Raw genomic sequence first — 23,661 nt, forward strand, 5'->3', positions numbered from 1 at the left:
GCACAGGGCATCCAAGCTTGACACACCGATGATGCGAAAACATACTTTTCGAAGACAGTTTTCTTCAAAGCTTCTTACAGTACTGCTTGAGGCAATACATGATAATTGAACCCATGACCTCTGTGTCATTAGACCGTCTCTGGTACAGATAAAACTAAAGAAATACTGACCTACTAGAAGCATAAAAAGTCAACCTAAAACCAGGGCCTATGGACACACCCTTACTGTCAATATCTGTCCACACCCAAAAAGAGAGAGAGTGATTCCAGTTGTGGCTGGGAGCACATGTGTGAACAAAATGAACTTTCTCATCATAAATCTAATTAGAGATGGACCACCATTCCAAACTCAAGAGTTTCTCTCTCACTCTCTCTCTCTCATCCCTCTTTTTTTCTTCAAAATGTGTGGTATAAAGGACTTGTGGGTTTTCAAAGAGCCATTAAAATAACTCTTGCCGCTGGTTTTGCAACATGACAAGTTTGGTTTGGCTGGCAGTCAGAGGGCTGAAAGACATCTCGCAGGAGGACGGACGGAGCTGTCATGGAGGCAGTGATTCAAACGCACATACGGGAACAAGGCACAGCTTCACACACCAACAATAACAAAAACACCACACCATCATATCCACCAGTATTTTCGCCTCAAATGAGAAAGTTTGACTCTGCAGTCAATTAGAATAAACACACTCATACAATCAGACACTTCAGCGTGTGGATTATTTTTCTCTTCTCATATATATATATATATATATATATATATATATATCATTTTTTTTGAAATAAAATAAAAAGCAGTAAAAAAGAAGAGGGGCAGTAGCCAGATGATGTCAATGTCGGACAGAGGTAGTTGGCCTGACAACATCCCTAAGCTCTCTTGACAGTAGTTTTGGACAAATAAACCTCTTTTATTTTGTCAGGCAGGAAACTGAAAAAACAAAAGCCTTGCATGGCGGTTTGATTCAATTCCTCAGCTGGCAAGAATTGTGTGGAATTGTGAGCTCAAGCCCAGTCCCCTATGAGAGGAGAAAAGGGTAAATAATTGGAAAGCAACAGGATAGCACCGCTGAAGCGATCAATATGTAGGAATGGTTAAGTGATATTATGATGCTTTTCAAGACAGATTCAAGTGGCTATGGGAAAAATACTGAGAGAGAGAAAAAAAAACTATCTAGGCAACAGGGAGGTATTTTCAAGTATTTTTCATGTTGAGGTCATGTCCTCACAACCTTGTTAGGATGGTGAGAGGGTTACGGCTCCACAAATATAAGTGCAGTTCTTACACCATCTAGCTGCTGGCTTCAGGAGTTTGACTTTGTAACGAGTCGAAACTCTGCCATTACACAAACTACAAAAACAACAACAACAACAACAACAATAACAACCAGTTTCATGTCTTTGTTGTTCCTCATTCACTGGTCACAATATCTGTGTTCTTGTCAAGGAAGTCAGCCAATGCTAACTGGATGAAATACTCAATAAACAGCAATCCAATCTCTATTAGTACTGTTCACATAAATCTCTGCAGCTTTGTTATGGAGTGTTTTTCCTTGCATGGTACCTAAGCCAATACTGAAATGAGGCCTTTGTAAAATCACTTCTGCTTTATTCCTTAGAGCACAAATCCTCTTATTATCTTTATTGAATTAACTGGATTGTTGAATAAAACAGCAACATAACAAAGAGGCACCAAGTGCTTTGATTCACTAGGTAGAAGGGACCAATGCATGCTGTAGTGCCAGAATCTAAATTCACAAATAAAAGCCCTCTGGCGTTTCTGTTTGTGGTTTTACTGCTGGCGAAGGAAGAGGTCACAAGTGAGAAGTCACGGATACACTCCTGCTGAGGGACCAGGAGAAGAGAAACAGTTCGAGAGAGAGAGAGAGAGAGAGAGAGAGAGAAGACCAGCAGATCGCACAATTACCCTTCCCCAGCAGGGAAATCAATTGGGCCACGAGCGTGGGAAACATCTGTGCAATTTAGATGGGCGGCCGCTCCCAAGCCACGAAAATTACCCGAGATTATTGGTTCAAAGCACATCCTGCCAAGGCAGCCGTGCTGTAGCCACCGCCGCCGCCGCTCATCGGCGTACCTGCCTACAGTACCTCCACGGCCCTCATGATCTCTTAAACATCCTCGGAGGCTAGGCCACGGCTGCCACACTGTGGGAAATCTAGTGGTTTGAACAAAAATGAGGTAGTGTGAGCAGATTGGTTTTCAACACGGCACCGTGGATGGGGATGAGAAAGCCTTGAATTTAAATAAACACCAATGGGCTTAAATAGACAGAGGGGAGGGAGGGAGGGCGAGTAGTGCACTGGGCCCTGGCTCGAACGGTCATGTATTTCAGCCCAGCTTCAAATCTTTTACAAACAAAGAGCGGAGTGTGATTTTCAGAGCAGTTAAAAGAAGTCTAAACAGAGCTTGCCTCTTTTTGATGATTATTCTGAGTAAAGGATTAAGAAAATACTTCCATGCCTCTAAACTTTTTTGGTGAATGGAAAACAGTTCCAATTCTTGCAGAAGCAGCAAAGTTGAGAGTGGTCTACATAGAGTCTTTTTTTTGTGTGTGTTCATTATTGTTAAACTCACAAAATAGTGAAGCCATACGTATTACCTTATTATGCTGCAAAATTCCCTTACAATTTTCAGGGGATAAACAGCAGAGCACACATCCGTGAAGAGAAGCTTAGAGCTGGCGTGACCAGAGACCAGAGCCTTACCTCCGAGTTCTGCTTGTCTGTCTGTCTCTCTCTGTTGCTCGTCTCCCTGTTCCCTGCCTGTTGACTGCAGCCAAGCCTGCTCGCTGGCAACTTGCCTCTGGGACAGAAATGTGGACGTTTTGTCAATTTGACAACTCAAGGTGTAGTCCTCATATATGCAACTTATATCACCATTACATTGTGGTATTACATTATGTGGCAATTGGGCCTATATGTTTGGAAAAACATGAAAAATCATGCTGTTGTCTCAGTCTGCTATAACAGGAGTTGGCCACAAGAGGGAGACTATTTTAATGTAAGTTAATTACAGAGAGGGCATGTTTTGTCCAACACAACTGCCAATAGTGATCACTTTTAAATAAAGTAGGCTCAAAAGACTTGGGACTGAATAATTTCTATACAATTACTGTTTACATAATTTGCTTATATGATCTTTTTTTCAATATGGTCATTTTCTTTTACTTCACTTTGATAGGCCTGCTACTTAACATTGCCGTAGGCCTACACTGCCTGTTTACTAGCCTACTACATGAGGCTGCTACTTGGAACGAAATGATGACGGGAAAAGGAAGCTAATACTGATCAAAGCATATGACAAACTGTTTAAAACGAGCCAGAGATGCAGTGGCGAATACTCAAGCAATAAAACAGTCCATGAGGGAGACATTTCTGCCTCACTGTTTGCGTGCTATATTAGCACATATGCATAACCCCTCCCTCCATGCCACAGCCGAACTGTGGCCACACTTATACCTTTTCTTAATATAGTTATATATATAGATATATAGATATATATAGACGTTATTCTTGCACTGTTGCACTGTTGGACTTAGTAATTTGCACCATCACCATGACACTCACTCACACAGAACTTACCTTACTATGCACAGAGAATCACAGGCTCAGTCCCTGCCTCAGTCATTGCAAGCGCCTCTTGATTGATTACCCACTTGATAGATCACCCACTATGTGGATACTGTTTTTAGAATTGATTTAGATTAAGTGTTATTTAGTATAATTTGTATTTTAGTATATTTAGTATACTTTATCTTCTACTGTCCTTATTGCTTAGTTGTGTTTTTTATATTATATACTTTTAATTACTTTTTTCTGCTGTTAGTGAATGTGTGTGTGATGTCTGTATGCTACTGAGACCTTGAATTTCCCCTGGGGATCAATAAAGTATCTATCTATCTATCTATCTATCTATCTATCTAAAACAAATGGGAAAGGCACCTGTGGTGAAAGCCACCCTTATCAAATTGATTGATAATGGCCAATCACGTATTGCTCTCCACAAGAGCTCTTTTTGATAGAAGCCTAGGTCCTACAGTGTATTTGGATTAAATAGGTACACAGTTTAGTAATGTAATGGACCTTTTTCACAGCAGCTATTTTTCACATGAAATGGCAAGCCCAGGTGTTAGCCTGCTGAAGGCATTAATTAGCCTATAGGCTCCTATTCTAGTCTACACTGAAATTGAACAGACATCATTAATGTAAAATAGTAACACCTGTGCTTGCCCTATTTCATGTCTAAATGGCTGCTGAGAAAAAGGTCTCCCAACGGCAGCGTAGGCCTACTGTAAAAGTGTTTTAAACAGCTTTGCCTGCTGTATTTAGTAGGAGTCAATTTAGTAGGAGTCAATATAATTTCATTAGGCCTAGACTACTCTTTACATTAGAAAAAAACTCGGCAACAAAAGAAAGCCATTTAGATCAATGAAATAGCCTCCTGCAATGAATATGACAGACAGACTGTCAAGGAGCCAAAGAGACACCGAATACTCTAGTAATTTAAAGAATGTTGGTATGCCTACTAGCCCATACAACAGCCTATACTGTCATTTGAAATAGCTGCTATTGTATTTTACAAGTTAATAAAATGCAATATGCCAGCTAGACATTCTGGAAAAAGGAGACGTTTGCCTGTCTATCATCAAGACGAGTTTGAAGCCATTATTTTAAGATAATAGAACTGTCGTGTTGCAAAGCCTGGTAGCCTAAGGTTTAGATATCAGATATACAGAAATAAGCTTCACGCATTAAAAGCGTGACAGCAACACTCACATGGCTAAGACAATTTCAAGTTCATCTTAGCAGCTAACGGGGCAGACGGCAAGATTTAACAACAGTATAATAGGACATTATACAAACTATTTTCACCGACACAGATGGCGTACATGAAAATTATAAAGAAAAAGGAACAAAAAATGATACCCACCACTACAAACTGACCACATAGGCCAACTACTTTGTTGTGTGTCGTCACTGTCGTGCATTCAGTCAAGGAAGCCGCTGTGTGCTCCTCCTGGTTCTTACTGTCATTTGAAATTCCAATTCAAATTCCAGCCTGTGTCACTCTTCACTGAACAGAACCTAGCAAATCCTAAACTAAACTAGGCTACAATGCTATGGGCTGACAGTGTTCTTGTGAATTAGAGTGGAGTCGCTGATATATGAAACTACTGTGGTGTGGGCCTATGAAATAAAACATAGTCATTGGTTGAAACGTAGTTGTTGAAACATGGTGCATACCATGTGAATAGATACAATTTTGTTGTATTTTACCATTTTATTCTTAAAGTCAATATAGGCTACAGGCCACTGCTTAATTTATTCATTCAGATATGATCACAGAGATTCATCCCAGGCTTTCCATTGACCAAAACTCCATCTGTCATCAGGTTCCATCAATCCATCAATCATTTAGGTTATGCCAAAGGTTAGGCTACCTTCTGTCCGTTGATTTGATAGTGTTCAATTGGCTCACATTTTCTGGAACTTTTACACTGTTAAGATAATCGGCTTTGGCTATACAATCATCCATTTTCGATACTGGCATGGCAGTACATTGTTATGATTGTTCTATATGCTTAATTAAAACATCTCTAAAACACACAAAATGCAAATTGCATTTTCTCACCCAATCAGAATCAGCACCAGGTTTATTACAAAGTAGATTTTCACATACAAGGAATTTGCTTTGGTGTTGGTGCATGCCATACAATAATTAAAATACATGAAATACAATAACACAATAAATAGACAACATGTTAGGGCAAGACAGACAACCATAAGTGACAACACAGTGGAAGAGATATGTAATCACATATCTCTTAGTAGCTAGTGCAGCGTGACTGTATGTTGTCAGTGGGGTCAAGGTAAGAGATTATGAGGCAGTGCAGTGACATTGGGGGACCCGGGCTTTGTTGGTGAGGCCAACTGCAGTCAGGAAGAAACTTGAGTTTGTGCATGAGGTTTTGGTCCTGATGGCCTGCAGCTTCCTACAGGAGGGGAGCGGCTCAAAGAGATTGTGTCCAGGGTGGGAGGGGTCAACCACAATCCTACCTACCCGCCCCAGGGCCCTGGAGGCATGCAGGTCGTGGAGGTATGGCAGACAGCAGCCAATCGCCCTCTCAGCAGAGCGAATGATACGCTGCTGTCTGTGCTTGTCCTTGGCAGAGGCCGCAGCGTACCAGATGGTGATGGAGGAGGTGAAGATGGACTCAACGATGGAAGTGTAGAAGAGCATAATAGCAGTAATAAGTGCATCTTCAAAAGAAATCAGTGCCAAATAAAATCCACTCCAATTGCCAGAGCTAACTTTATTCCTCTAATTCTATTCCTGTCCTCACCTCACCTCTTGGCCGCCAGTGAGTATTAGGCCTATAGCCCTCTCTGGCTACTACTGCCTACTGTGATGTCCTTCAAATTGTAAATGTATCACTGCTGTCTAGCACTTTTCCTAAGTCACTGAAAACAGCTGTTGTAAAGCCACTTCTCAAGAAGAATAACCTGGATGCCTCCATGCTAAACAATTACAGGCCCATATCCAATCTACCTTTTATTGGCAAAATTATTGAAAAAGTAGTCTTTAATCAATTAACCACCTTCCTAACATCAAATGGGTATTTTGATTACTTTCAGTCTGGTTTTCAGGCAAATCACAGCACTGAAACAGCTCTCATTAAAGTTTCCAATGATATAGCCTACGCCTCAACACAGATTCAGGTAAAACATCAGTCCTAGTGCTACTGGACCTTAGTGCAGCATTTGACACTGTTTATCACAATATTTTACTACACAGACTAGAACACTGGGTTGGATTTACAGGCATATTTATCAGCTGGCTAAAATCATATCTACAAGAAAGGAGCTTCTTTGTTGCCATCGGAAACTGTACCTCAACACCAACGTCCTTGACCTGTGGTGTTCCCCAGGGGTCGATCTTGGGGCCACTATTATTCAACCTCTATATGCTCCCACTTGGACAAATCATTCAAAATAATTTGATTTCATATCATAGCTATGCAGATGACACACAAATTTACTTAGCTCTATCACCAAACGACTATGGTCCTCTTGAATCTATGTGTCAGTGTATAGAACAAATCAACACCTGGATGTCTCAAAATTTTCTTCAGCTGAACAAAGAAAAAACTGAAGTAATTATATTTGGTAAAAATGAGGAAAGACTTAGGGTTGCCACTCTCCTTGACACAAAAGGGTTGAAGGCAAAGGATACTGTTAAATCTTGAATTAATTAATCTTAAATTAATCTTGGTGTATTAATTGACAGTGATCTAAATTTCAACAGCCACATGAAAGCGATAACTAAATCAGCTTTTTACCACCTCAAAAATATTGCCAAAGTCAGAGGGCTGATGTCAAAACATGACTTAGAAAAACTCATTCATGCATTTATCTCCAGAAGGGTTCATTACTGCAATGGACTGTTCACAGGCCTTCCTAAAAAGACTATTAAACAGCTTCAGGTGATACAAAATGCAGCTAGGACTCTAACAAAAGCTAAAAGAACTGACCACATTACTCCAATTCTTAAGTCCTTGCACTGGCTTCCAGTAAGTCACAGAATTGACTTTAAAGCACTATTGCTTGTTTATAAATCAGTAAATGGAGCAGGACCTAAATACTTGTCAGACATGCTTCAGCAGTACACACCTTCTCGTCCTCTCAGGTCCCAGGTGAAAAACCTGCTAGTAAAACCTACAGTTAGAACTAAACATGGTGAAGCAGCTTTTAGCTGCTATGTGGCTCAGCTGTGGAACCAACTTTCGGATGACATTAAAAAGGCCCCAACTGTAGCCAGTTTTAAATCTAGACTGAAGACCAAACTGTTCTCAGATGCTTTCTGCTAACTGTGCCGAGTTACAAATTCTGAATCTGCCTTGATAATTATTCTACTTTGTCTTTTATTACTTTTTTTTACTACTTTTGCCTTTGTTTTTGCTTACTAATTATTCTTTATTTTTAAATGATTTTACCTTGTGTTTTATGTTTTCTTTTTGTTATGATCTTTACCTTTTAACTATTCTTTGACTATATTGCCCTTCTATGCTTTTATTTGTTATTATTGTTTTGTTTTGTTTATGTAAAGCACATTGAATGACCTCTGTGTATGAAATGTGCTATAAATAAACTTGACTTGACTTGACTTGACTTGACTTGTGTTCTCTGACCTACATCTCCACTTCTCGTGGCTGTAGTGCTGTCTGCCCTGATATTCTAGACTAGCTGCATATCTGATACTTCTCGTAATGGTATTCTTTCTCCTTTCAGAGACATAGGATCCGTTATAACAGCTCTCCCAACATCTACCAGAAAAGGATTGAGTTACCCATTGATTTTCCCTGCAGAAACAGCTTCAGTTGCTATCACCAATTTCTCTCATATGCTGTCTATCTTTCTGTTGTAGCCTATCTAACCATCACAAAATGGCTTACCCTCTCATCTCATGCAACAAACATATGGCCTGTCAAATCTGACATTAGATTCGGTATCAGATATCAGATTCAACATTAGTGTGTTCTGCAGTTCCACACTCACTCACATGTCTGCCTGTGACATTCAGGCGGTTCAGGTGGTAAAAATCCACACAGTTAATCTTGGAAAACTGCTGAACAGTGCCTATACTCACTCAGATTCCACTTCTTCCAGTTTTTTGGACACTTTTGTCCAAAGCGACTTACAGTATAGTTTCAAATAAAGTTGAAAAGACATTAAGCATAATAGTAATAATAATAACAATATTTCTTAATTATAAGAAGTAATTAGGGCCTACCCATCACCATAATTATCATTTTAATTAATAACAGATTTTTTAATTATTATTATTTGTCCAAAAGACATTTTTCTGAAGAAATTACCGCAGCGCACCCATTTCACTAGAGGGCAGTGTGTGACATTATACAAACTTCTCAGAGCTGCCCTGCCTCGCCCATGTTCTCGCACGTCCAATGAGAGTAGTGCTAGTATCGCACTCTAGCCAATGAGATGTTAGTCGCAAAAAGTATCTTCCGTGTGTCTCATGTGGTTCAAGCATGGCTCCGGGTGGGAAGATAAACAGACCCAAAACTGTAAGTTATGAACATATGCTACTGGATATAGAGCAAATGATGTTGTACCTTCAGAGTAGGTGATAGTTTGTTTGATGTGTCGTAGGCTACTGTTGTGGTTGGCCATTTTATCTCCAAACAAATTCGCCTGGCACTTTACCTAACTCACACTACACTTAGCATTAGCTGTTACACTTTTGTTACATCTGTGCCATGACCTGAGTCTGTTTCAAATACATGGTTGTAAAACTAATAATCTAATCATCAGAACGTTGTAATTCACTTTATGCTTGGAATCTACTTGTAAATCACTGTATTTCTTTATTTTGTTGAATAAAGGAGTTGGGAAGGAAGTTGTTCAAGAGACGCAGGGTTCTGGGTAGACAGAAAAAACAGAAGCATATGATCACTGGAGCCGTAGTGGATAAAGAGATCATTACAAGGCATCATCTCAAAAAGAGAAGGTAAGTTCAGTCTTTCCGTAAGAAAAGTTTAAAATTATACAAATACAATACTACATAGCAACGTGTCTTTTTTTTTTTGTAGTCTGAGTTTGAATTGGGTTGCATTGCATTGCAATACTTACCTAATTGGGATGTTACAAAAGTGCGACCATTTCCACATGAATGATCTAGTCGCCATTGAATAATTCAGATTTGGCTGTACATCATACATCACACCGTGTTCAGTAGTAGTTGTGAAGTCTCTTGGTCATGAGAAGAGTGATGCAGGGCTTGATGTTCTCAGGTTGTTTAAGATTTGAAAATACATTATCTGCTACAACAGCACAAGTTTCAGACAGGCACATAAATGTTCCTTGTTTTAAAGCACTGATGATCACAGACAAAAACATTTTCAAACAATTATTCATCAGATTTGTTTTGAGGATTCATTATGTTTGCAAGCACGTCAAAGTTTAAAGTCCCCTAAACATTTTTTTTTACCTTAAGATAACATTTCCACAATCATTTTGATGGCACATAAACTCTTAATAGGGCAAATGGCACTTCTGCTAGACTCTGAGCAGGTCTTATCGCTTTGTAAAATAGCCATAGGAAGTTGCTATTTGGGTGGGAACACTGACCCTTTTTTCAGCCCTGATGCAGATAATGATTCCTGTAGTCTGGGCATGGGCATGGGCGTTTGACACCAGGGTTTTATTAGTGTTGAAGGAGCCAGGCCATACTATTTTCAGTTATTTTATAACATTTCTTGAGATGCTTTTGTAAAGTGTTTTTATTGAGGGTGGGGATTAATGCCCTGGCTCGTTTTTCACATAATGTTCTAGCATTCTTATGGTGATTTTGCAGCAGAGCTTTTATTTTGATATAAATGCTATATTTTGATTATATGGATTTTACATCCATAATTGTCTCTGGTCCCCTTCAGCACTAAGAAGCCATAGAATGTATAGTCATAGAGCTGCTGTAGCTGTTGACACAAACTGCTGACCCATTGTGTTTAGTTTCCCCCTTGCTATTAGGGGTTTGCACCGACGTCACGCTCTGGCCGGTAACTATGGTAACCCAGCACGCGCGGCCATATTGGCGATACTCAGTGAATGAAGTACAATGTAGTACAAGTATTATGCACTTTGGATATCTTACGTGATTGTAGCTGTGTCTAAACAACAGAAAAGCTCATCAAAATGCGTCTAAGATGCAAAGGCATATAGGGCAGGACTTGGACCACAAGAAAAGGCGCGATATTTAGAGAAATTACGGATTATTGGCAGCGCAGATCCATATGAGTTGGGTGAGGGAGACGAAGTACCAAGTTCAACCACAAGCGCCCCCCTTCCTCTGATAACTTCTGGCATTATTGTCCCTTCTCCCTGGTTTTTTTAATAACTTTCGATACCTAGTCGATAGTTATAAGTCGATACCTACACCAGATGTTTTTCTCAGTCTGACCTAAAACACAGCAATAATTAACCATTTTCCTTGACGATGTTAGGGATTTACTTCAGTGCCTAATGCTTTCTAATGAGGCAAGTATCTCCAATATGGCGATGTCCAGATCTGATGACACGCCGTGCAAACCCCTAATTTTAACTCTTTTTAACAAAGAACACTACCGACACATGATGCAGTACGTCCACATGCACGTTAACATAGTAGAACATTGGGTTGAATAGATTAGCTCACTGTCACTGATACCTGATCCAGTTATTTCAGTCAGTGTCGGACCAATATCTGATATCCATATAGGAACAGTGCACCCCTACCTGATAATACCCAATATGTAAGTGTGTAGGAGCATTTCATATTGAAGCAGTACACAACTCTATGGAATGCATCACTTTTTAGATGTTTTATGTTACATAGTATTGATTTAAATTCACTAGACCTATAATGATGAGAGGCTTCTGAAGTTGTGTAATTGTATGCTAGTTTTATGCAATGCCATTCTGGATCAGGTCAGACACATATATACGGTATACATGTATTATTTCATATATTATTTCCCTCAACAGCTCTAGTGCTAGAGCCAATATTACTTTGTCTGGCAAGAAGAAACACAAGCTTCTGAAGCAGCTAGCGCATATGGACAAGGAAAAATCCGGCATGGATGGTATGTCTCTTGAATGTACACTGCCCTACTCTTATACTCTTTTAGACCACCTTAAGCCTTGGTTACAGCTTCCATTTGCTATAGCATTGCAACATGTTTTTCCATTCAGAGTTGCAATCCATTTTTTGCCAATGTCTTGTATGGACAACAGAAAGGTCAGACCACTGTGTAAAGACTTCTCCAGTACGTTCCAAAGACTTTCATAGGGACTCTTTGGTGGTCAATTTCTGTTTGAAAATGATTCCTCATGCTCCCTGAACCACTTTTCCTTTATTTTTAGCCAAATGAATTCTGAAACCGTTGTCCTGGAATATGCTTGTGCCATCAGGAAGAGAAAAAAAATCCATTCATGAGATTGGCTGGTCATTCAGTACGTACCGGTAGTCATCTGCTGAGCCTAGACCTGACCTGATCTGATCTGGTTACCCCGGATCATAACCCGGCCTCCAGAGACTTGCACAGTGGGAACTATGCATGATGGGTGCATCACTTCATGTCCTTCCTTACATACCCTGACATGCCCATCACTCTGGAATAGACTAAATCTGGAGTCCTCACACTACATGATATTTTTCCATTGCCCCAGAGTACAGTTTTAGAAGATGGATGGCGTCTTTCCAATTAGCCTCACTAACAAGTGGTTTGTTTGCTATGGCTCCACAGCTCTTAAGTTCCAGTCCTTTGAGTTCTCATGGCATTGTGTGTGTGTTGAGACACACCCATTATGCTTCCATCAAGCCTCTGGAGACAGTGTTATGATCTGGGGTTGCTCAAATGTTTTCTTCCCTGATGGCATGGACCATCCTCAGATGACAATGCCAGGATCCGTCTGCCTAGACAGTGAAAGAGTGATTCTGGGAGGTGGAGGAGCAGGAATCATTTTCACAGATGAATTGGCCAAAACGGTGTCCTGACTTAAACCCCATTGAAAGTCTTTTGGATGTGCTAAAGAAGACTGCGCAGAGGGTTGATATCTTAGCAAAAAGTTAAACAAATAATGCAAATCTGTACTACACCAAATGTTGTGAGGTTGCATAAGGTTGTTGAATCAATGCCATGGTGAATGTGTGATTGTGCGGCATAATCATAAGGAAAGGTGGCCCAATGAAATATTAGTTGGGAACTTTTTTTGGCCAGGCAATGCATAAATCTGCAGTAATTGCAGATAATCCCTGAACAAGGGCAGACAACTCTTCAGATGCTAGGCATGTATGCATTCATTCATTGACTCCACTTCACTTTTGTGTCTTGCCTTTTCTAGTGACGTTTGTACAGCAGAAGAAGGCTCCAGCACCACCCGCTGCCTCCGTTTCTACTAAGCCCAAGAAAGCAAAGCAGAAAAAGGATACTGGAGCGGTGGATGTAGAGCTGATGGACATGGAATGATCTGATTAGAGTTCACTGTTTGGAATGTAACTTTTGAAATGTTGGAGAACATCTTCGCAGTTTAATGGATGGACTACAAACTGCAATGTGGATGTGTTTTTGTGTGACAAAGTAGTTCTGTTCACTGAGATTAATACAATTTCTGATCCAGAATTTCTTTGTTTACAGAATTTCTTTATCAAGTTTTGTAAAGGTTCCAAATACTCACCCTGGATTGTTATGGAGCCATTTATGTTAAAACGGTCAATTATGGTGATGTAAAAGCAACATATGGTAAACTTTTTGTGATTTTGTTAATTAAAATGTTAGTAAAATAGCAACTATTTTTCTGTCCTTCTTTGAAAAATGTTTACATTTATTTGTATGACTTATCTACGAAGGCAGTTCTAGAGGCCTACCAGTTCACTATGGATGATCATTTAGCTGCTTTCTGCGCGACTTTGCTTTCTAATGCCAACATAGCCTATAGCCTAGTAGTGCATTCATATAATTCCCCCGTGCGTGCTCCCTATACATTGCCACTGTTATATTGTTTTAGCACACGCTTCGTCCTGGAAGATGCAGCCTAAACTAATATCTTCTGATCTATCCGCATGGTTTTAAGTCTGAATATAATTTATGCGTGTGGTTGTGCCATGTCTAAGATATGGGGGCTGAACAAATATGTGCCGTCATCCCTCCACTAGTCGCGTTGAGGACAAAGACACAAAAATGGGTCAGACTCAGGGAAAGCAAGGATCTCTCACGAAGAAAATGACGTGGGTGACACAGCGTGGAGCTTCACGTTTTTAAACACACTGTTTCCGTTTTTTATTTCGGAAGGTTAATTTCACGATTTTGGCAGGTTGTAGACTATCTTATTGCTTGCGGTGATTCATGTCTGCTACATAGACTGCACTTTGCAGTAGACTATTGTCAATTTGCGGCACAGGGCGCTTGTGACGGGGCATCTTTGGATCGCCTTGAAGCCGAGGAGGAATAATGGGCATCGTTTCTGTTTACGTCCTTTAAGTATTCACCTTCTTTGCTTCAGGACTACTTAAATAGGTAACTTACTCTGACATCCTAATTTCACTGTGGCACCAGCTTCTTGCATTGTGCAGCCTGATCAAAAAGACCTCACACTGTGTTGCTGTTTCACTGAACTCGTATATTTTAGATGTGACATAGCCTAATAAAGTGGCCGGTTTTAGAACAGGCTACCTCATAGCTCAGTTTACATGTGATTTTCGGAAACATACGCTGTTAGTCACACATCTGACGACATTGTGCGTTATGCTATCTTGGGGGGTGGTGTATAACAGTCAGTGCTCTTCTGTTTTTTAACGGTAGGATAAAAGGAAATACGATTGTGTTATTTTAAACATGTTGAAGTAGCTTATGTCTGGCTAATATTTCACTTTGATTAAAACGCAGTTTATTGAACAGCCCATGCGTTCTCGTTGAGAGAAAGGGATACATATTTCATTAAGATTGCATCACGACACGGTCTTACTCCGGATACTTTTGTGTGATGCTCAGTAGCCTAGCGACGTACCACCAGCATCTCTGCTGCTCAGCTCACCACCAGCTGCAGGGAAAGAAGGAGGTGATGAACCCCTAGAGGCACTATTAGGCTTCAGCATCTCATCTGGTTTCTTCCGCTTGTTGTTCTTTTTTCTGTATGCGAGTGTTGTGTGTGTTGTTCTATTGTAATTTCACAGTGAATTGAACAGTGGGTACCATAATTATGAAGCAGGCCTAGCCTATAGGCCTATTTCTCCTATCCTAATATTAGACTACTGACCAGACTGCTAGAGATGTAAACGCAATAGGCCTAAATGACTTAATACTCCCGGAAGCACTTATAAGAATCTTCCAGTAGGCGTGTCATATGCAGGCCAGATTGACAAGTTTACTAATACTTAAAGCAAGGCCTTCTTCAGTGACCTTTGTTAAATCCTCAAGAACTTGACATGACTTCATATCTGACTGATAACATAAGCTTATCGTGTATTTTAGAGCAGGGGGCAAAGTCTCAGTGCAATCCCAGGGATATAGGAACACTGTGTAGACTGTTGACCCAGAAGGACTCAGATCAGCTCATGGAGATCAATCAACTCTTTTTCAAAATTGCTGGTGAGTCTGAATACATTTCTTTTATTATTCAGCATACTCATTATAGATAGTAGAGTGACTAAACTCTAAGCATCAGGAGCTTGGCCAGCTATACGATTGCAATCATATTTCTGACAGTTCAGTGTGGCGCACCTAAAACAAATGCAGGGTGATATGATATCAAATTCTTTTTGACATTTTAGCTTACAGGTTCCTTATGTTTGACAGTGAAATAGCCTTAAAAAAGTGACCTATGTTTTTAACAAGGCTACTGAAAAGATATTCACTTTAAAGTCAGAAAAAAACAATCACTTTTATTATTTCCATACAGATTCTGTCTACATTTGTTTTGTTTTTATACATTTTGTATGTGTCAGCAGCAATTCGTATCTGTGCCAGCTGCTAAAGTGGGTTTCTAGAGCGTTCAAATTAGGAACACTGTTTCAGTGTTTCGCAACTTAGATTGCCCTTCTAAATGGGTCTGATGAGCTCCCCAGGCTTTTGGAGATCGTGGGGTAAAATATTCAAAGCTGTTTAAGCTCATCCAAATGTCATGATAATGTCAATGTGATGTTTTTCATTGTCAGCCTTGTAACATGTACAGATCAGTATTGTAATCTTTTGTCAACATGTATCCAAAATCTATCTTCAAAAATACTTCTTTAGCTCTCGTCTCCTTTGACTAACACTCTAACCAAGCAAAGTGCATACTTATGATTGCTGATTTAGAACTAAGCTTCTTGTCAAGGAAGATGCAGTGCCTCCCAGATTTGATTTGGATTGGATAAGGGCTATTCTGATTCCCATGAGGGTATTTTCTGTTTCTTGTAAAGATGCTGCACAGTTTGCAATGATGTCATCCCCCTGACACAAGTAATATAAGTCAAGGAATTATAATGATGAATAATGTGTTTTGATACAAATTTAACAATACAAAAACAAAACACCATACTACTCAGATATAAAAGCATAGACAATGTAAACAAAGGCATAATATATGGGGCGGTGGTAGTGTCGTGGAGCTGGGCTGGCATGCAGTAGCCTGTAAAGTTGTAGGTTCAATTCCCGGCTTCCACCGTTAACCCCGTTAACCCCGAGTTGCTCCGGGGGCAGTGGCCCTTGTAATATACATGTCATATGTAAGTGACTTTGGATAGAAGTGTCTGTATTCACATGAGAAAAAAAACAAGCAAACAGAAGATTCTTAAGTGTGAGGACACTTCCACATTTTAAATGTAGGAGCATTTTTATAACACTCAGCAACATTTTTGTCCCACAATGCTACTCCACTTCTAACTAAGCATGACTCAGGCACTGTCTTGACTTCATTGACTCCTTCTGTCTCACAGGTCTCTCTGGATTTTGCCTTTCTTGATGCTTTGCCTGAGGTCGCCTGAATAGCCAGAGCACCTAAGAAGAGCCAGAGCCCAAAGCCATGTCTTTCATTGCTGGTCACGCCATATCCAGGCACGCATGGACCCAGATACTTGTGGTTTCTGCCGTACTGTTCCTTTGTATGACCTCCCCTGTGAGGGGGCTCGAAAAGGAAACATGCTACTCCAGACAGCATCGGGACGTCATTGTGGACGTGCGGGTAGCCCTCACAAAGCCAGGCACCATCATGGAGTCACGGGTCACTCCATCAGAAAAGGACTGCATTCTGTCATGTTGCTCACAGGAAGTGAGACCAGGTACTGTTATGACTATAGATACAAAGACTACTTTTGTGTGTGTATGTCTGTGTATCTGAGCATGTGCAAGTTCATTTAATATTACGGTCAAGGTCAGATTACAGGGTGTCCCTGTTTAGTTGTTATAAATCATATGCATCTATTAATGTTATATACATTATTGTATACATTAGCAAGTAATTCTCATTTCTTACTTTTCTTGTACTTTTCTAGGCTCCAAAGAGTAAAGTGAGAGATCCCCAATATAAAAATGTTACATCAACACAGTAACCAGTTGTATGCCTAGATTAGACATAGCTGTTTGTTCAGTTGTGTTGTTATTTCCTTGCTTGATTTTGAGTGTCTAATGGGAGCCTTTTCATTTTGGTGTGCATTTATATCTGTCTTTTTATCCCATGTCTAGGTTTAAAGTGCAATCTGGTTGTGTACAAAACCCATAAGCCAAATGATCCTCCCGAAAACTGCTACCTGTTCCACTGTGACACTGAACAGGACTGCCCGCTCATGACCTCCAAAGATGTCAATACATATGACATTTTCAGAGGTAAATGGACATTATTATCTGGACATTATTATTTAATTATCTATTGAATTATTATGAACTAACTATGCATTTATTCTTTCTTTAATGAAATGTTGTTGCTCCTGATATGACAGTGAAACTACCTCAACTTACTGCAGTAATGAGCAGGTTTTATAGTGCTGATGATAACACCATAAGCCCTAGGCAAACATGATTGGCTGTAGGTTTGCAGCGTTGTTCCTGATATGACAGTGAAACTACCTCAACTTACTGCAGTAATGAGCAGGCCTTAGTGCTGATGACAACACCATGAGCCCTAGACAAACATGGTTGGCTGTAGGGTTGCAGCAGTGTGCTGGTATTGTGGTATACAGTGGTATGAAAGTGTGTGGTTATCATACCGTGTGCATTTGCTCGATACCTGTTTTGAAGTAACATGGACATGGAAAAAACTTGTTCGCCCACATTTGACAACACATCCTAAACCCATTATACCATTATAAAGTGGACTATCAGAATAATTGTCCACATCCTGCCTCCTGGTTAAATTGGTAAACTGGCTAAAACTGATATTTTCAGAGACAATTATATAGACCATGAATATCTCATACCATTGCAACCCTGCTTAGCTGATACTAGGACATAATGCCAACTGGGCATTGAGCTGCTTTACTGTACTATTAGGCTCAGGGTTCAAATAATTGCCACCACACTGATTGGGTTTAGATAATCAAATAGTGGATTATGATGCCTTTGATACAGGCTTTACAGAGTTTTTCTGACCTTCTATTTAAATAACATGGATGTGTCAGCCAGTATGGAGCTTACAGGTATTTTAGAGGTAAATAGGTATTTTAGTAATAAATGTTTTATAAATGTTGAGAATGTCCTGGGTTTCTCTGTTTTTACAATTCCTACAAATTACTTACATTTAACTTAAATTACTTACAGTAAATTGTTAGATTCGTAAAAACTAGCTTTTCTAGTTTTGTAAAGCTAGATTCCAAATACCATTCAATTATCAGAAGTACAACTTAGACATACAGAGCATACCCATTAACAAATACCGGTATGCAACTATGAAGAAAGCTTTATTTTTAAGTTGTGTGTACACACTTGTTTTTTAGTATGAACATGCTTGAGATATTCTTGGCATGTACTTATAAATAAATGTAATACAGTTTTTCTCAGTCGCTTTGGTACATTTATCGAATCATCATTGACATTTGCAAAACAGTAAGTGCATTTCTCAAAACAATTCATACAAATAGTAAAACACCATGAATTACCTGCAAAAGCCACTTTCTTGCTCAAAATCCTTAGTTCATCTTTCAAAATTAAATATCTGTGTCAATGAACATGTCAGTGCCATCAGAATGACAAGTCATTGTGGACGGATAAGACAGTCAAATTGCTTAGTCATGTTGTCAATATAACAGTGTACTCCGGAGGGATGTTCTGATGTAAACTATGGCTAAAGTTTTGATGACAATTATTGTAAATTGTAAAAACCTTAGTGTATGTGGGAGTTTGATTGCAAGAGACTGGACAAGATTCACATTTACGCTTTTACTGTTTGTATTGTTATTTGTTGCCAGACCATGTCATTGCAATACAGAAAGGAAAAGACAGCATTGCATAGCACAAAGAAAAAAACAAAAAACAAAAGTAGAAATGGGAACATACATTACATTTCTTTAGGGAAAACTGTACATGCAGTGCATTGGAATTACAGTGCAGTCTTCCTACACCTCCTGACGTTCCTGTCTGTTGGGCCACAAATTCGCATCCACATCACAACAAATATCATCTTGCTTGGCATATGATGACAACTTGTTGAACTATTTTGCATGTAAAGACTTATGCTATGAACTAATGCCTAAATGTTGTGGGGGGTGATACTATTAAACAGAGACCCTTTATAATACATTTTGATCAACATGACATAAGCAATTGATAGAAAACAGCAGAGAATTGTACATAATCATTTGCATGGATGTACTAAAGCATTTGCAACTTGTTCAAAGAAATGAGAAACTGCTTTTTTGATGTGCACAAGTGACACAATGATGTGAAGATTGAACAGGTAGTTTTGAGAATTTCAATTCTGATCTGAGAAATGTACCAAAGCAACTGAGAAAAACTGTAAGTGTACTGTATATACCACTTCCTAAGTGTTTTGTGTGTCCACTCATTCCTGAAGGCTTCATGCTTCCCCCAGCAAAAGTCAACCCAAGAGTCACTGCCAAACCTGCTCAAGCCACCACTACTGCCGCCACCACCACAACAACTCTTCCAACAACCACCACCACCACCACTGCACCAACTACGACCACAGCTCCAACCACAACAACAACCACGACCACGGCCGCACCCACTACCACCACCACAACGACACCGGCTCCAACAACCAGCAAGACCACTACACAGCCAGCCACCACTACCACCACAACAACCGTTCCAACCACCACCACCACAGAGCCACCCACATTTATCATTGTGACAATGCCACCTGCACCTGACCCTGAACCTGAACCTGAACCGACCCCTGCAACAACAACAACAACAACAGCAGCAGCAACAACAACAACAACAACAACAACAACCACAACCACAACCACAACCACCACACAACCAACCACGACCACCACAGTCCTACCAGATCCTCCAGCACCGCAGACAACCACGACCACCACTACCACCACCACCAAAGCCCCCCCACCACCACATCCTCCAGCTCCTCACAGACCTATCAGACCACCACCTAGGAGACCGGTCAAGCCAGGGCCGCATCGGCCAGTGCCCCATCCAGTTAAGCCTGTGCCAGCGACCGTCAGGACACCACCATTGGAGAAGCCCACAACGGAACCCATCACCACGACGACGACCCCTACAACTACTACAACCACTACAACAACAGCAACAACTACTACTAGTACTGCTGCTACTACTACTACAACTACTACTACAACCACACCTGCCACTGAAAGAACCACGTCTGCCTTTGCGACAATGGATTACGAGTTGAAGGCTGAGATCCCAGACGCGTTCAGTTCAGTGGGTCCAGCGCACGGTGTGGCCGCTGGGAAGGCGGTGGTATCACGGGCAGCCTGGAAGACCAGCCTGGTGGCAGTGGTGCTCGTGGGGTTGGCCTTCGTCACGATGGCCCTCGCCCTCGTGGGCCGCAAGGCCATGGAGTCGTTTGACCGACGCCACTACACGCGACTGGAACTCAATGACCTGCACTACGAAGTGTGACTCCCTCCCCCAACGGGATTACATTGCTACTGAATACTGACAAGCGCTACCACGAAAAAAACAACAAACAAATAAATGAAATGTTTCATATAAAACAACATTGACATACTACAACACACAGGACTTAAGGACTCCTGCAAACCTATTTGTTTTTCACACTGTTGGGTAATTTTACACTTATTGATAAATGGCACCGCTGTAATTTTGTTTTATGACACACTATATATCCTTCAGCGATAAAGGCCCTTTATGAAACATTTAATCACTCACATCACTCTGAGGGAAGAGTTCAAAATGAAGACTGTAAAAGGTAGCGGAGGAGACGGATAGCGAAAATAAAAAGCAATACCTCAAACTCAGGAAGCCTAAATTTAGACATAAAAAATTCCTTTGAAAATGTGATATGCACTGTTGTGTTAGACCCAGTAGATAGACGGAAGACTTTGCACAGTGGCGTTGAACGTTGAGAGATCATTGAGATGGTGACTGAAATGGCACTCACTGCATGTCTGGTACCTACAGTACATAATCAGTGCAGCTTATTTGTGGTATCAGCCCTTAACGAGGTGACCTTCTAACCGTCCTTACTGTAAATGCCTCGATCAACACGCTTTTATTTTCTCTCTCTGTTGTGACTGTGCTATTCATGAATAACTGTGTCTCTGGTATCCCTCCAGATGAATCGCAGTGGTGGGTAGAATGGTTAATTTGTGGACTTCATGTACTTCATATACTTCTCTTTAAATGATTTTGGTTTTGACACACTTTTTGACACTCATTTTTGTTTGAGTATTTATGGAAATGGTTTTCATGCACTGGTAGATTACAAAGGTTGTAAACTTTGTCAAGTTGTGTGTGTGTGTGTGTGTGTGCGTGCGTGCATGTGTGCGTGCGTGCCTGAGTGCGTGCGTGCGTGTGTGAGAGAGTGAGTTGGCAGAAATGCAAAATTGACTTTGAATAGGCTTAGGAAAATACTCTTTGGCTGGGTGTAGTGCTACATTTCACCACAAGGTGTCAGACACCACTCAGCAAAGACGTATGAAATTGGAGTGCCATGGTGCAGTATGCAACCCAGGCTGTGTAACACTTGCACAAAAACGAATTAAGTAATTTCTTTCTTGTATTGCTTTAATATTTTCTAAGATCTCAGTATATGTGGATGGTAATAGTTTGGTCTTGTTTTGTGAAGTGTTGCTTTCCATTTGATTTAATAAATAAAAAAAATCTTGCAAGTAATAAAATGTTTTAAATATATGATTTATGCCTTATAAATCACATCATATATATTTACATCTCATGTCCACAATTAACACATTGTAGTCAACTCTTCATTTATTAGGAACCAATCAAAGGGATGAAGACAAGTTTCTTTTTTATTTGTTTCAAATAAAAAATATAGATCTACTACACCAGTCAAAGAGTATAGATGTGACTATTCGGTGTACATTTGTAAGTAGGCTAAGCTCACATATATGTTGTGGTGGTTTTGAAGACATGCAGCTTCATTCGGCAGATCTAAAACAAGCCTGTTCCCTCTTCTGTCTACCTAGACCACCCCCAGTGTTCTCATTTTTGGCTGTCATAGAGGTTCAATCCCTGATTTTTTTTTTATCTTGCCTTCTGGGAATTGAAGAACTGACTGAAGCTGGCAAAGAATTCTCATTGTAGGAAATCTCTATTTAATGGGGTTCAAACTGCTCAATGAGATTGTCTTTTGAAGTCTTAGTTGGTGCATGTCCAAGAGAGGGCATACTGAAACTCAGATGCCTTCACAATCACAGCAGTGCAACTTAAGTGTTTTTTAGAAAATGATCACAGGATAACAATGTGAAAGTTAGTAAAAGTTTATTTCTTGGGGGGGGAAATCAAGTGTTGCAACAATATTTACAACCAATAGCATTTTGTTTTCAGACATGTGCATTAACAGACATGTCAACTAGCCAAGAGGAGGCCAGTCCTTTAAATTTTAGGGCTGGCCTCTTTTACGAGCTCTCTCACAGCGTTACAAATTAGGTAAAGGACCCCCTGAGTCTCTGATGGCAGTTCCCTATGTGCTCACAACAAATTTGCCTTTCGTCACATTGTCTGTTTAGACCAAACAATGTGAACTCAGTACAGTTGGATTATTTTGCTGTTTGAGAGGTTTGAAAGGTACAGTGGGTATAGTTTGCAGCTAGAACCTTGACCTACAGGTGAAATCCTTCTGGGATGGGAAATGCATGGTGGGGCGTCCCTGTAGGCTACTCTTGTGTATTGAATATTATCTTTTAGATTTGCATTTTGGGGTAGATTTATAAAACAAATGTAACACCTAAACATATACATAAACATATATACATTACACCTAGACATGTAAATTAAGTGTGCACTCTAGTACACACACAATATGCTGTCTCACTATCCATCTAAGAGTCTTATCATTGTTACAATGCAGGTTCATGCACCCATGGTACCTGCATATTAACATCTCTGGGAAAGCTGCTTTGATTTCATTCAAGTTACTGTGTTGTTGTCAGTGTCCCCCTGTCAAATAAGATGTCGTTTGGAAAATATTTTTTTGGTTTTCAATATCACCAAATTGGGAGAATGGTTAGGCCTAATTATTTGTTACATCCACAGGTTAAAAAGTGTTAATTGGCCACGCAGCAGACAAAGACATTTATAACATTTATTATTTATCTCTTTTTTTGCTGCATGAGATATCTTTATTCAGAGTTTGAAAAGATCTCTTTGTCATGCTATTTCGTTAAGTTAACCATTGTAGCTTCAAACAAGGATTGCCTCATTGAATAACCATGAAGTATGTGTGATATCGTAGGCTACACTTCACAAGCAGCTCATCTTATATTCTTCATTTTTTAAGAACCACACAGCGCGCCGAAGGGTCACAGGGGTATGTTGTCCTTAACCGAAGCACCAATACCGTGAGGAACTAGTCCCACTGGAATGTGCTTTTTATGCTTCCAAACAATTGTTGTAGAAGCCCGCATTTCCCCCATTTTGAAATGTGAGATCATCTTCGCAGTGTCTGTTGATATTTTCTAGGATCATCAC

The 23,661-nt window shown here is 40.1% G+C and overlaps 2 protein-coding genes across 4 annotated transcripts; both read left to right on the top strand.

Moving 5' to 3' along the window:
• Positions 1-9,030: 9,030 nt before the first annotated feature.
• c4h11orf98 (chromosome 4 C11orf98 homolog) lies at positions 9,031-13,358 on the top strand. Its single transcript, XM_076296698.1, has 4 exons — positions 9,031-9,099; positions 9,418-9,542; positions 11,555-11,652; positions 12,914-13,358. Exons 1-4 carry the CDS (start codon positions 9,064-9,066, stop codon positions 13,036-13,038), a joined length of 384 nt encoding a protein of 127 aa, XP_076152813.1. The 5' UTR covers positions 9,031-9,063; the 3' UTR covers positions 13,039-13,358.
• A 407-nt stretch (positions 13,359-13,765) lies between these two features.
• Positions 13,766-21,761, top strand: mansc1 (MANSC domain containing 1). 3 transcript variants are annotated; one of them, XM_076297353.1, is made up of 5 exons: positions 13,766-14,085; positions 15,040-15,156; positions 16,485-16,826; positions 17,230-17,370; positions 19,553-21,761. In XM_076297353.1, exons 3-5 carry the CDS (start codon positions 16,571-16,573, stop codon positions 20,605-20,607), a joined length of 1,452 nt encoding a protein of 483 aa, XP_076153468.1. In that variant the 5' UTR covers positions 13,766-14,085; positions 15,040-15,156; positions 16,485-16,570; the 3' UTR covers positions 20,608-21,761. The 3 variants fall into 3 exon arrangements, with proteins under 3 accessions (XP_076153468.1, XP_076153470.1, XP_076153469.1); XM_076297355.1 differs by having other exon boundaries at positions 19,571-21,761; XM_076297354.1 differs by lacking the exon at positions 15,040-15,156.
• The last annotated feature ends 1,900 nt before the right edge of the window (positions 21,762-23,661 follow it).

The sequence above is a fragment of the Alosa pseudoharengus genome, unplaced genomic scaffold, assembly GCF_046254945.1.
Source record: "Alosa pseudoharengus isolate Yale_2024_CS ecotype anadromous, Long Island Sound unplaced genomic scaffold, YU_APseudo_1.1 YU_APseudo_1.1_scf_20, whole genome shotgun sequence".
Taxonomy (NCBI): Eukaryota; Metazoa; Chordata; class Actinopteri; order Clupeiformes; family Clupeidae; genus Alosa; species Alosa pseudoharengus.